Source organism: Papio anubis, chromosome 9, assembly GCF_008728515.1.
Source record: "Papio anubis isolate 15944 chromosome 9, Panubis1.0, whole genome shotgun sequence".
Classification (NCBI taxonomy): domain Eukaryota; kingdom Metazoa; phylum Chordata; class Mammalia; order Primates; family Cercopithecidae; genus Papio; species Papio anubis.
In genome coordinates, this window is record NC_044984.1 from 103539799 (window position 1) to 103554991 (window position 15193).

A 15193-nucleotide genomic window follows, 5' to 3' on the forward strand; every position below is an offset into this window, starting at 1 on the left:
GAGTAGCTGGGATTACAGGTGCCTGCCACCACACCCAGCTAATTTTTGTATTTTTAGTAGAGACGGAATTTCACCATGTTGGCCAGGCTGGTCTTGAACTCCTGACCTCAAGTGATCTGCCTACCTCAGCCTCCCAAAGTGCTGGAATTACAGACATGAGCCACTATGCCTGGCCAATTTGGCCTCTTCTATACCTACACACACAGACACACACACACACACGTGGACACGTGAACACACATGCACATGCACACATATTTTTGCATATACACATTCTCTCCTTTTCTCTGAAAGGGATGAGTTTCTCTCTTGGAGGTATATTATTTCATTCTGAGCAACCAGAACACAACAGGAAAGCTGAGCTGCTCCTGTCACTATATCCCAAATCTAGAATTTCACATGCTGCTGCCTTTAGACTTGGCTGCTCCTCGGCAGCGCAACGCAGGAGAGGTGACCCTCGGGAGCGTGCCAGACTCCGGCCAGTGCAAGGAGCCCTGTGGCTTCCTTCTCTCTCTTTTCATTTCTCTTGGGCTTTCTGGCCTGTAAACACAGAGGGGACTGCTTATCTCCATTAAAAAATGTTCAGCTTCTCACTGTCAGGCCAGTCCTCGGCAGATGCTGAAGTTGGGCTGTTGCATGCCTGGGTGCCGGGCCTCCCACGCCTGAGACGCCTCCCACTCTGGCTGTGCCTCCTGGTCAGAGCCACAGCCATTTATGCTGTTGCATGGATTTAAGTCATCGTTTCCTTCCCACCAATAGCTGTTGTTGACATCATCATATTCTCTCTCTGTCTCTCTCTGGGAAATTGAAACTTTTTTCCCAATTAAGTGGTTATTAAGCTGCAGCCAGCAGCTAGCAGGTGAGGGATGAGTTTTTCGGGGCAGGTGGTCCCTTCCTGAAATCCCACCTTCCGGAGGTATCTGTCCACTCTCTGCATCCTTGGAAGAGAGGGCAGAGACTGTGATTAGAATCTCAGCACGTTTGGAAGTGGCTGGCTGTGGATGGTAGTCAGATACTCCGTGTGGACTGAATTCTTGACTTGGTATATTTATTGCAGCTTGTTTGTCTTTTGAGGTGTTTTGGGAAGGGGGAAAGGGGTTGGGACCTGTGTGGTTGCAGGTAGAAAGGGGTATCTGGGCTATGAGGTTAAAGCCAGGCTGTCCTTAGGGAGATTTTACGCAGCCAGGCGTGTCCTGGGGGCCCCCGGCCACCTGGCCCTCCAGCCTGGGCTTCTGCCCTTCTGCCCACAGCGCTGAAGGGAACGTGGCAGAGCGGATTCTTTGACCATGGCAGTTTCAAGGAAATCATGGCACCCTGGGCGCAGACCGTGGTGACAGGACGAGCAAGGTAATCATGAAGACGGGAGCAGGCTGCCCATGTCTGGCTCCCCAGGCATTGGGACCCCCAGGTGTGAGACCACGGACCTCCAGGGGCAGTTTTCTTCTGGGCCTCAGGATTTTCTAAAAGAAAAAACCAATCTGGGGGATGGTTTCGGGAGTGTCTGTGTGTGACCTTAGAAGGTATCTCAGCCAACCTCCTCCTGAGGCCGGGGACTCCTGCCTGTAATCAGTCCCCAGGCCACGAGGGCTGACAACTCCACTGGGCATCAGAGGTGGCCTTGCGTGCTCTCCTCAGAAAACTTCACAGACACTGGCACTCTGAATTCCACTGTAGGGGAGCCATGGACAGGAGCCCTGTTGTATGCCAGTGTTGGTGGGAGACTGAAATACTTGCATGCTTTCCGAGCTGGGCAGCTCACCCTTCAGCCTTGTAGCCTCCACCATCTCTTTGGACAGCTCCACCTGCCTGAAAGTTCCTCCTTATAATGAGACCAGAGCTGCATCCTCATCATTTATCACTCAGGTTCCTGGTACGATGTCGCAGCTGTAAGTCCAGGCTCTGTGCTGGACCTGAGGCCAAGCCCCATCTCCATCACTCACCCTCTCTGGTCCTCCACATCTGTAAAATAGGGATAATAATTCTACCCCAAAAGATTATTGTGATGATTAGATGCAATAACATAGGTGAAACACTTAAAATGTCCTACATACTCCATAAGTGGGACTGGCTGCTGTCATTTCCGTCTTGGGCAATAAATACTAAAGTACATCCAGGGCTGGGCGTTGTGGCTCACGCCTGTAATCCCAACACTTTGAGGCCGAGGCAGGCAGATCACCTGAGGTCAGGAGTTCAAGACCAGCCTGGCCAACATAGCGAAACCCCATCTCTACTTAAAATACAAAAATTAGCTGGGCATGGTGGCAGGTGCCTTTAATCTCAGCTACTCAGGAGGCTGAGGCAGGAGAATCACTTGAACCCAGGAGGCGGAAGTTGCAGCACACCTAGATCACACCACTGCACTCCAGCCTAGGTGACAGAGGGAGACTCTGTCTCAATAAATGAATGAATGAATGAATAAATAAATAAATAAAGTACAGCTGGGCACAGTGGCTCACATGCCTGTAATCCCAGCACTTCAGGAGACCAATGCGGGAGAATCACTTGAGCTCAAGGGTTTGACACCAGCCTGAGCAACATAGCAAGACCCCATCTCTACGAAAAATATTTTAAAATCAGGTGATTGTGGTGGCACACGCCTCTAGTGCCAGCTACTCAGGAAGCCAAGGCGGGAGGATTGCTTGAGCTCCTCGTAATATTTAATGTTAAGGGAAGAAATTGCTCATTCTATGATGCCAAGTGAAAAAGACATCAGTATCCAAAAGTCTCCGAAATATGTTGAACTTCTAACTGTTCAGAAAAAAAAGACTAGAAGGAAATAGATGAAAATGCTAACAGTATGGTAATGTGGGGTGACTCAAGTTTTTTTTTTTTTTTTTTTTTTTTTGAACGTTTGTTTTCCTGTCTTTCTAGCATGAATATATGTTACTTATTAACAAAATGAATTCTGGCCAGGTGCAGTGGCTCACCCCTGTAATCCGAGCACTTTGGGAGGCCGAGGCAGGTGGATCACTTGAGGTCAGGAGTTTAGACCAGCCTGGACAACATGGTGAAATCCTGTCTCTACTAAAAATACAAAAATTAGCCAGGTGTGGTGGTGCGCGCCTGTAATTCCAGCTACTTGGGAGGCTGAAGCAGGAGAATTGTTTGAACCCGGGAGGCGGAGGTTGCATTGAGCTGAGATTGCGCCATTGCACTCCAGCCTGGGTGACAGAGCGAGACTCCATCTTCAAAATAAATAAAGTAAAATAAAATAAATTATATTTTTAAAAGCAAAGCAAAAAAAAAAAATCCATTCCACCTTCCATGTGAAAACACTTTGAAGACTGCTCTGCCCAACCCCTGCCTTGTGGGGTAAATGAGAACCATGTAGTGATGCACAGTTCAGTAGCAAGTAACTGATGTAATGGCATCCCCTGAGCTGAGTCTCTGTCCAGTTCAACATCGCTCCGCCCTTCCCAAGTGCAACTTGATGTCTAGACCTATGCTGTCCAGTGTAGTAGCTGCTGGCCACATGTGATTCTTTAGTTTCATTATAATTAGTATTATTTCGAGACTGGGTCTTGCTCTGTCACCCAGGCTGGACTGCAGAGGCATGATCACTGCTCACTGCAGCCTTGACCTCCTGGGCTCAAGCAATCCTCCCACCTCAGCCTCCCAAGTAGCTGGGACCACAGGTGTGTACCGCCACACCTAGCCAATTTTTTTATTTTTTGCAGATACAGGGTCTCACTATGTTGTCCAGGCTGGTCTCAAACTCCTGGACTCAAGCAATCCTCCTGCCTCAGACTCCCAAAGTGCTAGGATTACAGGCGTGAGCCACCATGCCCGCCTCCTTCAGTTTAAATTGAACTAAGTCAAAGTGACAGAGGATGACCTGTTCAATTCCTCACACTTGCCACGTTCCACGTGCAGCCCACAGCTCCTGTATTGGACAGTGCAGATGGAGAACGTGGCCCTCGTCACGGAAAGTTCTAGTGGCTCATGCTGCTCCAGGCCGCACACCATCCCAGCCCTCCTCTGATGGTTCTTGCCCCAAAAAGGGCACCAATAGGTCTGCTACCTTTGGTAGGCTCTCACCATTTTGGGGCTTTTTCTTTGCCTTCCAATAAAATAATCCGCCAGATTAAAAAGAACATTCTCCTCCACACACCCTCACCCCCACACCCAGAGGTCCCCAAATGCGTCTGGGGTGCTGCTGCCCAGGGTCTGGCTCACCAGTGCTCGTTTTCCAGGCTTGGGGGGATTCCCGTGGGAGTGATTGCTGTGGAGACGCGGACTGTGGAGGTGGTGGTCCCTGCAGACCCTGCCAACCTGGATTCTGAGGCCAAGGTGAGGGGGCCAGGAGCTGTGGCTGCTGGTTCAGCCAGCAGTACTGTCTTGAGAGTGGGTCCTGGGCATGGGGGTCCCATCCCTGCCCTGCCAGCTCAGGTGGAGAAGCAGGGGACCCAGTGCAGTCCCTGGCCCTGGGGGGGCTTAGTGGCTATTTCTCTGACACTTTCTCTATGGGTTGCATAAAGGGCTGCACCTTCTTGCTTCTTCCTCAGCAGATGATAAAGGTCCCTAGAAACCCTTCCCGCCTCCTGCCCTGCCCCTGTTGCTGTTTCTGTACTAGGCCAGGGCACAGACTGAGAAGAGCTCAGGAGTCAGAGGGCCGGGTCCCAGGGCCAGCTTTCCCCCAGCTCAGTGTGACCTGGACGAGCTCGGCACCCCTCAGAGCCTGGAAATGAGGGCCACGGGAACCTTGCTGGGCTGCAATGGGAGGGTCAAGCCTGGTCCTGAGCCGAGGAGATGGGGCTTCTATCCTTCTGAGCCCTGGCTCTGGTGCTGGGGCCAGCACAGATCAGATCGCCTGCTATCCAGGGCGAGGCTGCGGCAGCCGTCCCTGTGTCCTGGGCTGCTGTTGCGCAGAGGCATCTGATCCCCACAGCTCTGTGTTCCAGATAATTCAGCAGGCAGGGCAGGTGTGGTTCCCAGACTCAGCCTACAAAACCGCCCAGGCCATCAAGGACTTCAACCGGGAGAAGTTGCCCCTGATGATCTTTGCCAACTGGAGGGGGTTCTCCGGTGGCATGAAAGGTAAGCCCCTCCCTGCCTGTGGTTACCCCAAAGCGTTGGGGTCAGCACCCAGGACAGCACCCTCTGGGTGGTGACGCTCATGTCCTAGTCTGTGCCCATCATCATCTTAGCTGTGTCTCCCAACAACCCTGAGGACAAAAGACTGTTCAGGTGCCCCACCACCCTGCTTTAAAGATGAGGAACTGCTGGGCACAGTGGCAGGCACCTGTAATCCCGGTGCTTTGGGAGGCCAGAGCAGAAGGATCATTTGAGGCCAGGAGTTTGAGACCAGCCTGGGCAGTATAGCAAGACCCTGTCTCTACAAAAAATAAAATAAATGTTTAAAAAATTAGCTGGGCATAGTGGCGCATGCCTATTGTCCCAGCTATTTGGGAGGCTGAGGTGGGAGGATTGCTTGAGCCCACGAGGTTGAGGCTGCACTCCAGCCTGGATAACAGAGTGAGACCCCCATCTCAAAAAAAAAAAAAAAAATGTGGAACTGAGGGTTGGAGGCAAAGTGTGACTTTCTAGAGGTCACACCATGAGGTCCAGCCTCATGACTGGGGCAGCCCCAGGAGCTGTCCGGTGACCTGGGCAGGCACCTCTCCATTTGGCAAGGTGAGGAGGATGTTTGTCCGCCCTTCCCTCTGCAGAAAGCGGCTCTGAGCCTCATGTGACCTTACAATTGTGTGAGGACTTTTTAAGCCACCAAGCATGTTTTGGGAGAGAGTGGCTGTTAGACCACTGGGGTGTTGAGGACAGAGCTGGATGGGAGGCAGGCAGACCTGCTGTGAGTCCTTGTTAGCTGGGAGACATCACTGAGCCTCAGTTTCCCTCCTTAGTAAAAGGGGGTTAAGAACAGGACCAACCTCAGAGGGCTGAGGTAAAGGTCTGATGAGCTAATTGCTGGCATGCAGTGTGATTGTCAGTGCTGTTATTACTGCATTCTTGTTTTCATGCAGGGTGCCTGGGGACCTGGAGAAATGTGTCTTGGTGGGAAATAAGGGCCATGTTGCCTGTGCACATTGGGGAAGGATCAGTGTGACTGTTAGCGAGGGTTTTCTTTGCTGGAAATGGTGGAGCAGGGCGGGGACAGTCACGGGTGAGGGCATCTCAATTCCAGTTGGAAAGAATCCTAGAGATTGGTTTCTCCCTGTGCCTTCACAGATAAGGTCACTGAGGCCCATACTGGGTGAATGACCTGTTCAAGGTCACACGGCCACTTAGAGAGCGATCAGTGCTCCCGACTCCCAGCCCAGTGCTCTCCAAGCCTCCTAGCTGAGCTCGCTCTCTCAGGACCCCCAGGACAACTAGGGCAGTGGGTTTCGTGTGTGGATGAGTGAGGGCCCTGAAATTGCCAAACTGGGAGGCTGCTTTGCTTTTCAGACATGTATGATCAGGTGCTGAAGTTTGGAGCCTACATCGTGGATGGCCTCAGACAATACAAACAGCCCATCCTGATCTATATCCCACCCTATGCGGAGCTCCGGGGAGGCTCCTGGGTAGTCATAGATGCCACCATCAACCCGCTGTGCATAGAAATGTATGCGGACAAAGAGAGCAGGTGGGTGTGTTGCCTTTAGCCTGGCTTAGCCTTTTCTTGTTCTCCCAGCCTTGAGAACCCATGACCTTGGGGGATCATGGAGGGGTGCAGTGGCTGGAACTTGTGGGTGGTGGAGGAATGTTGTCTCTTCTTTCATGGTTTATACTCCTCCTTCCCAAGGAAGTTTGCAATCAAAAAATAAAAAGGAAAGACCGAAAGCACTTGAGCTTCCTGGCAGCCAGGATGAAAAGGGAAATATGATGAGCCATGTATCTCTCATTAGACTGAGCTTCTCCCAAAGCTATGAGTTCCTATAGGAAATGTTTTATTCAGTTTTAAATCCCAGGGTCTAGCACAGTGCCTAACTCCTGGTAGGTGGTCAGAAAATACTGGCTAAACAAATGACTGAATGAATATCTGCATGAGAGGATACTGGTTCTTTGCAGGAGAGTTAACCTCCTTGGCACTTTCCTTAGGAGGAATTTATTAGAGATTCTTACAGAAAGGATCATGACAATAATGTTCACAGCACAGTGACTGATGACTTTGAAGTGAAAACTACATGCTATACAGGATGTAAAGGCCTCAATAGTCATTCTGCTCCAAATATAGGCACAGCATTCCTGTGTTCACTCCCTCATTCATTTGTTAATTCTGCTAGACATTATGATATGGTGGCAGATGGGCCAAGCTTGTCCTGCATTCAGGGCACTTAGACCCTTGTCAGGGACTGCTGAGGTCAGTCCTCCAGGAAGACTCAGGATACTGAGCAGCACTTGAATGGAGTCATTGCTAACTTTTCATGCTGGCCACCAGGAAGCTCAAAGCTACTGATAGTATTCTTCAGGGCTTCTAAGCTGTCAAAAGCAAAAAGCGGGAGGGGGAGAATGAGAGGTAAATAAAAATGTTGGAAATGAGGCCAGGTGTGGTGTCTCACGCCTGTAATCCCAGCACTTTGGGAGACTGAGGTGGGTAGATCACAGGAGTTCAAGACCAGCCTGGCCAACACAATGAAACCCTGTCTCTACTAAAAATACAAGAATTAGCTGGGCATGGTGGTATGCACCTGTAATCCCAGCTACTCGGGGGGCTGCGGCAGGAGAATCACTTGAACCTGGGAGGCAGAGATTACAGTGAACCGAGATAGTGCCACTGCACTCCAGCCTGGGTGACAGAGTGAGACCCTGTCTAAAACAAAACAAAACAACAACAACAAAAAAAAAAAAAAAAAAAGAAAAGAAAAGAAAAGAAAATGTATGTTGGAAATGGAAGGACAGCTCACACAAGACCATGCTGGGCTCTCAAGGTGCTTTTGTGAGATTTAAAGTGATCAGAAACAGTGCCCCACCTCTAGGAGAACAGAAATTAGCAAAGTTAGAGAGGACTGTGGCTGGAGAGCAGGAGGGTTATGCTGCCATGGAAAAAGTCATACACTCTTAGACCCGAAAGGGGCCTTCCAGAGTTCAGAAAGCATTATTTTAAACAGTTGGCTCAGTCTTTACATCTGTGGGTAAAGATGCGGAGGCCCAGAGAGGGAAAGTGACTCGCCCAAGGGCACACAGCATGTGTAGGGGTAAAAGAGCTGAGAACTGACCCCCAGATCTTCTGGCTCTCTTCCCTCCGGCTCCCCCAACATCCATTAGCCGTTGCTTGCTGGGCAATGCCTCATACACCCCCATCCCTCTGCCTCTTCTCTTTTAAGGGGGGGTGTTCTGGAGCCAGAGGGGACAGTGGAGATTAAGTTCCGAAAGAAAGATCTGATAAAGTCCATGAGAAGGATCGATCCAGCTTACAAGAAGCTCATCGAACAGCTAGGTAAGGGGGCCCCAAAGGCTTCACCTCTCAGAGGTCAAGGGAAGCCCCAGCCAGTCCCATTGCTGGGGGTTTCTAGGATGTTAAAAATAAAATGAAGAAATATCAAAATACAGCTATAATAACTGTGAGGTTTTTAAAGATATTCACATTTATCTTTGTTTTGTTTTGTTTTGTTTTTTTGAGATGAGGTCTGGCTCTATTGCCTAGGCTGGAGTGCAGGGTGCAATCTCAACTCACTGCAACCTCTGTCTTCTGGGCTTAAGCCACCCTCCCATCTCAGCCTGAGTAGCTGAGACTACAGGTACGCACCACCATGCCCAGCTAATTTTTGTATTTTTGTAGATAAGGGGTTTCGCCATGTTGCCCAGGCTGCTCTCAAACTTCTGGGCTCAAGCGATCCACCTGCCTCAGCATCCCAAAATGCTGGGATTACAGGCATGAGCCACCATGACTGGAGGACATTCACATTTCTAAATCAACCTTTTTAACATTAAATATCTATCTATATAGATAGATATATAATGCCATCGTGAATTTATGTCTCAGAATACACAAAACATAGCAATTGAAGTATTTGAGGCTGATGGGGAATATCAGAATTTTGGTGGCAAAATGTTCCTTTAGAATTCCCAATCGGACATAAGATATTTTACTAACTTTGTCTGAATGACAGCTTTGTTTCACTTGTCATCTTTAGACATAATTCTCTTTATGTATTTATTTGTTTATTTTTGAGACAGAGTCTTGCTCTGTCGCCCAGGTGCAGTGGTGCAATCTCAGCTCACTGCAACCTTTGCCTCCCAGGTTCAAGCAATTCTCATGCCTCAGGCTCTCAAGTAGCTGGAATTACAGATGTGTGCCACCACACCTGGCTAATTTTTGTGTTTTTAGTAGAGATGGGGTTTCACCATGTTGGCAAGGCTGGTCTCGAACTCCTGGCCTCAAGTGATTTGCCTGCCTCAGCCTTCCAAAGTGCTGGGATTTCAGGCATGAGCCACCACGTCTGGCCACAAGACGTAATTCTCTTTAAATATCCATTTTAAGTGTCAGTGTCTTGTGCTATTCACAAGATTAATTACAGTGTGTGCATGTAATTTCTTTGGTTGGTATCAGGGTAATGCTGCTCTCATAGAATGAGTTGAAGTGTTCGCTCCTATTTTCTGAGTTTGTGCAGAATTGGCATTATTTCTTTGTTTTTGATAGAGGTTTTTACCTATAAATTCAACTTTGTTATATATAGGACTATTTGTGTTATCTGTTTCCTCCTAGGTGAGCTTTGGTGGTTCGTGTGTTTCAAGGAATTTGTGTATTTCATCTTAAGTTGTCAATTTGGCATAGAGTTGCTTATAATATTCCCTTATAATATTTTACAATATGTACTAAAAATAGTAATTGATATAGTATTCTGCAAGCACAGTAGGTCTGATGGAAGGGGAAAATGTAGAGTTGCATGTTGAATGCTGTCTTGCAATTGTGAGTGCATTTCTGAGACTGTACTAGCTATTTGATCTGAGACAAAGGGGGCCGTCAAGATGGGCCTTGGGTGGGGGCAAGGCCAGTGGACTCTGGGGGACCTAGGGGGTTGAGAGCAGCCTGTGTAGCAGCAGGGGTAATATCAGAGTTAAAGCTCAGACCTCTCATGAGGCAAGGCCTGTCCTGCAAATCCTGATTTGTGCCGCCTTCAAAAAAAAAAAAAAATCTCCACCCCACCACATATGGCCACCTTCCGTGACTTGACTGGCCTTTCTGCTGACCTGCAGGGGAACCTGATCTCTCAGACAAGGACCGCAAGGACCTGGAGGGCCGGCTGAAGGCTCGCGAGGACCTGCTGCTCCCCATCTACCACCAGGTGGCGGTGCAGTTCGCCGACTTCCACGACACGCCCGGCCGGATGCTGGAGAAGGGCGTCATATCTGTGAGAGCCACGGCTGCCGTGTGGGGTGCAAAGAGCCTACCCTGTTTTCCAAAACGTGGAGGACATTTGGGCTCGGGGGGGCTTGGGATGGGTCAAATGCTGCAGGTGGGAGTCACCTGGGAGCTTTAAAATAATCCCGATCCCCAGATGGCACTGCAGACCAATGAAATCCAAACACCTGGACAGGAGCCTGGCAGTCATGATTTTTAAAATCCCCAAGAGATTCTAATAAGCAACAAAGTCTGATGGCTCGGTCAGTTTGGACCTGGACCAGGGGTAGAAATCATTGTTCCTGTCCAGCATTCACCCCACCCCTCACTATTGCAAGGACATCCCACAGTCACCTCCTACCCATGTCCATTACTCACTGGTTCTCTTGCTGCATTGTTCTCCCTCCCAACTGGCTCATGCCTCACACAAGCCTGTGTTTGTGTCAGTTGAGGTAGAGGTGGGTGCTGGGTTTTTATGGGGGACACTTTTTCACCTATGGCCCGTCTGGAGTCCTGGTGATGTCCTGGCTCTGAGCAGGTGCCTTCCCCTCCCTGAGCCTCAGCTTGCTTGCCTGGGTTGTTTTGGGAGTGATCTCAGAGCCTGGGCCCAGTCCCGGGCAGCCACTGTCATGGGTGTGGTCAGAGCCAGCAGCCCATCTCCTCCTTCCCTTTCTGGGGATTCAAGCCTGGCTCCTCCGCAGGACATCCTGGAGTGGAAGACCGCGCGCACCTTCCTGTATTGGCGTCTGCGCCGCCTCCTCCTGGAGGACCAGGTCAAGCAGGAGATCCTGCGGGCCAGCGGGGAGCTGAGTCACGTGCACATCCAGTCCATGCTGCGCCGGTGGTTCGTGGAGACGGAGGGGGCTGTCAAGGTGGGCCTGGCGTGAGAACGAGGCCGGTGGGCACAGAGGGTGCTGGGGGCTGAGGCAGCCAGCCCACAGCTGGGTACCTCTCTGAGGCATCCTCTGCCCCCTCCCCAGGCCTACCTGTGGGACAACAACCAGGTGGTTGTGCAGTGGCTAGAACAGCACTGGCAGGTGGAGGACGGCCCGCGCTCCACCATCCGTGAGAACATCACGTACCTGAAGCACGACTCTGTCCTCAAGACCATCCGAGGGTGAGTGGCCGCCACACCTGCTTCCCAGGCTCCTGGCAAGGACCCGAGCCAGCATTGACCCCCCGCTGCCCACTCCTAGGCAGCCACTTGAACCCGCCACACTGTGCAGTCCCAGGGCCTCAGGGCCAGGGTCGTGTGCTGAAAGCCACAGTTTGGGGTTGGGCCCCCACCTGGCCCCCAGTAAAGATACCATACTCCCCAGTGCCCGGTCTCCCAGCCCGGTGGCCGGGGTGGGGCAGAGAGCCCAGGGGTGCTATGAAGACAGTGTGAGACCCTTCCAACTCATGACCCTTGCTGGAATATGGACTTATCCAAAGTCACAGCTTGAGCACGGTTAGTCACAGAACCCACATTTGGAACCGCTAGCCTTTAGGCTGCTGGCTTCCACGCCAGTGTTGGCCTTTCCACAGCGTCCCCTCCCCCAATTGCCATGCAGTCCCCCTGTGAAGGAGGGAGTCCAGCACAGGGGACCCCATTTTGGGGATGAAGCTGAGACTCAGGGCAGTGTCTTGTCTCAGGTCATGTGACACAGCAGTGACCAGTAGGGACAGTGGTGCCTCAAGACATTCTGATCTTTAGGTCACAGCCCTCCTGCTGCACAGGACCATCGCCCCCTTGGGGACCACAGCAGGAAGGGACTTGGGAGCTCTGGGTTCTGGGGTGTGGCCCCACACAAGGAGTCTGCCATCCTAGGGGCCACTGAAAAAGTGGCTGGAGTGACCCCAGCCCTCCTCTCACCTCCCTCACAGCCTGGTTCAAGAAAACCCCGAGGTGGCCGTGGACTGTGTGATATACCTGAGCCAGCACATCAGCCCAGCTGAGCGGGCACAGGTCATTCACCTGCTGTCTACCATGGACAGCCCGGCCTCCACCTGACCCCGGCCTGCCCAGCCATTCCCGGGACCACAGCAAGAGGAACCACCCACACCCACCATCGGTACACCCTCAGCAGACCTTGAAGACTTGCTTTTAAAAAAGGAAAATCCTGGCCACTTCTGCAGGGCTGCTGGTTCCGAGCTGACACCTGTCTCAATAAAAGGCCCAGGAGTGCCTCTCCCAAACAGAAGCAACCTCCTCTGCATAGCTGGGAAGTTTCTTTTGTTTTGTCTCTGAAGACAGCATTTTTATTGCATCACTAAATCTAATCAAGCTAAAACATCCCTGTTTCCTTTTGCAAAACAGTGCCTGGCCTGTGGGATCCAGGCGTTCTTCAGGCTTCTTGGATATCATATCATGAAATCTTATTTTTTTACTCTGAGACCAGCACTAGATGTAAGCATCTCATATATTTCAGCCAAATAAATGGGCCAAGGAAAAAAATATGTATATAGACAGGACTAGAGAAAAACCTATTTTTGTAATGATGTTTCTTTGGATACTGTCTAGTCACCCAGGAAAATGTATGGATGAATTTTTTTTTTTTTTTTTTTTTGAGACAGAGTCTCACTCTATCACCTAGGCTGGAATGGGGTAGCATGATCTCACTGCAACCTCCATCTCCCAGGTTCAAGCTGTTCTCCTGTCTCAGCCTCCTAGATAGCTGGGATTACAGGTGCCCGTCACCATGTCCAGCTAATTCTTGTGTTTTTAGTAGAGACACAGTTTCACCATGTTGGTCAGGCTGGTCTTGAACTCTTGACTTCAGGTAATCCACCCACCTTGGCCCCCCAAAGTGCTGGGATTACAGGCGTGAGCCACCATCTTTGGCCAGATGATTTTTTATTGCAAGAATGAAATGGCATTTTGTTCCCCAAATGGCCCTAGTGAATCACTAGGAGGGCTCCACTGGTAGGCCATGTTTAGCACTGGTTGCCAGGGATTCTCTTTTTGAGAGAGGGAAAGCAAAATGAATGGAAGTGCCCGGCCAGAGGTTTCAGGGCTTCTGGAGGATCCTCTCACATAGCTCGAGGTCCTCTGCCTGCCTCTTCCCTCCAAGGAAAATGAGGACTGCCCCTTTCCCCCGCAGGATTAGCCCCCAGCCTGTGCAGGCACCCTTCTCTTGCCCAAGTGGGGAGCACAGAGGCGGAGAGGAATCCCTTGCCACACCCATGGCCCAGCTTGCTCACAAGTGTCACGTCTGTGACGGTCACCACTGCTCCCTTGGAGGGCCACTTGAGTCACTGTTGCTCCCTTGCCTGCTGGCTTGATGAGCACAGATGGTGGGATCTGACCGAGGGGCAGAGCTGTCGGTGACTAAGGACTGGACTGTGGTGACCATACCGATTTGCTCAGGGAGGATGTTGCAATGCATCCAGCAGCTCCTGGCTCTGCAGGCGGCACAGCCCGGGGCCCTGCAATCCTCTGGTTTCTCCCATTGGGGTGGAGTGGGGGGGTGGAGGGAGTTGGCCACAACCCCCTGCTGTGATGGGCGGTTTGTCCGAGGATGCTGAATATGATGCCTGGTCAATGTGGAAGCCCATGAAGTCACCCAGGGAAGCCTCCAAAAGCTGGGATGCTTGAGGGTATCCAAGTTGAAAAAGACAAAATCTGACCATTAGCCAAAGACGGCCCTGGCAAATGAAGGTGTGGTGGGGCAGTGAGGGATGGGAGAAGGTGAATTATTCCTTATTCCACCCCGAGGTTTGCTGGGGTGAGGGGAGGAATCGATGCTGCTTTGGGAACTGAAGGTTTTTCTGTTGGGAAGGCCCTCTTGGTTTTGGAGAGAAAGGCACGTTATGAGTAGCTGCTACCCTGGAACGGTGGGCAGAGAGCCTACCAGGAAATGTGCAGAATAAACTATTTTTTGAAGGAAACACTTTGGCCTTGACTTTATTGTCTGGACTGGAGAAGGCAGGTGGCCTCCTCCAAAGGTAGGTGTTCACCTTTGTACCCTCCATTCCTGACACCACAGCTGAGACTTTGAGTGAGTTCCCATCACAGGGGCAGACAGGGATGCAGTGAAGGGAGCTGAAGGCTGGACTGAATTGGACAAAGTCATCCCTTTTTGAAAGCATTAGGGAAAAAATGTTTTAGAAAAATACATGCAAGCCTAGTCAATACCATAGGCAAAAAGGGAGCTTCTGTGGAAGAAGGGGGCGGGGGGTTGGCCCAGGCACTTCACATGTGAGTTCCATTCCTTTCCACCACCGTGATCCACCCGTGCTGTGCAGATGAGGAAGCTGAGGCACAGAGAGGTGAAGGCATTTGTCCATGGTTCCACAGGGACGGAATAAGTCGGCTTGGCTCCAGAACCCAGCCCTTTCCTTTTATGACCTAGGTCCTTGGTGGGCAGGTTTAAGCCACACTTAGGAGTTGGTTGTACATGGACCAAAACTGCGGAAGAAGCCCCCACCGCAGCTTCTCAGCACACAGAGACTATTCCGTTTTTCTCCAAAATACAGAACAACAACTGTTACTTTGATTCTGCCTGACACCTTTTCCAGGCATTTCCCCCTCACCAGGGATGGGCCAATGAGAGTTCTCCATTCCCCCTGACAGTGACTGACGCAGGTATGGGCGTGTGTCCTCAGTAGGGCTGATCAGAATTCTTTAGGGATGACTGACAATGCTGATGTGGAGAGGACCTACCAATGCAGGGGAAAGCCAAGCCCAGAGATAGAGGGGGAGACCCAGTTCTGTTGGTGGTACTTGGATGCCTGGATCAAGCCATGCCTGAAGTCAGTAGCCCAGTCCCAGGAACCTATCTATGGTTTTTGTTTGTTTATTTGTTTTAATGCTTGCAGTAGTTTGAGTTGGAGCTCTATCCTTAGCCCCAGAGATGGCCCAGTTAGCCCAGAAGACAGCAGTTTATTTCCACCCACAGCAGCACCTAATGGTGGTCTGCATCAGCAGACCCT

General features: G+C 50.9%; 1 protein-coding gene across 3 annotated transcripts in view; it reads left to right on the forward strand.

The window, feature by feature from the left end:
- The window catches only part of ACACB (acetyl-CoA carboxylase beta), a 164603-nt gene extending 150454 nt beyond the window's left edge, over positions 1–14149 (forward strand). For all 3 annotated transcript variants that reach the window (XM_021922881.2, XM_031650731.1, XM_021922882.2), the window contains 9 exons: positions 1251–1347; positions 4194–4290; positions 4902–5037; positions 6403–6580; positions 8262–8374; positions 10135–10289; positions 10981–11151; positions 11260–11396; positions 12146–14149. In XM_021922881.2, coding sequence (XP_021778573.2) covers positions 1251–1347; positions 4194–4290; positions 4902–5037; positions 6403–6580; positions 8262–8374; positions 10135–10289; positions 10981–11151; positions 11260–11396; positions 12146–12272 — 1211 coding nt within the window. In that variant the 3' untranslated portion in view covers positions 12273–14149. The remainder of the gene's footprint in view (positions 1–1250; positions 1348–4193; positions 4291–4901; positions 5038–6402; positions 6581–8261; positions 8375–10134; positions 10290–10980; positions 11152–11259; positions 11397–12145) is intronic.
- The last annotated feature ends 1044 nt before the right edge of the window (positions 14150–15193 follow it).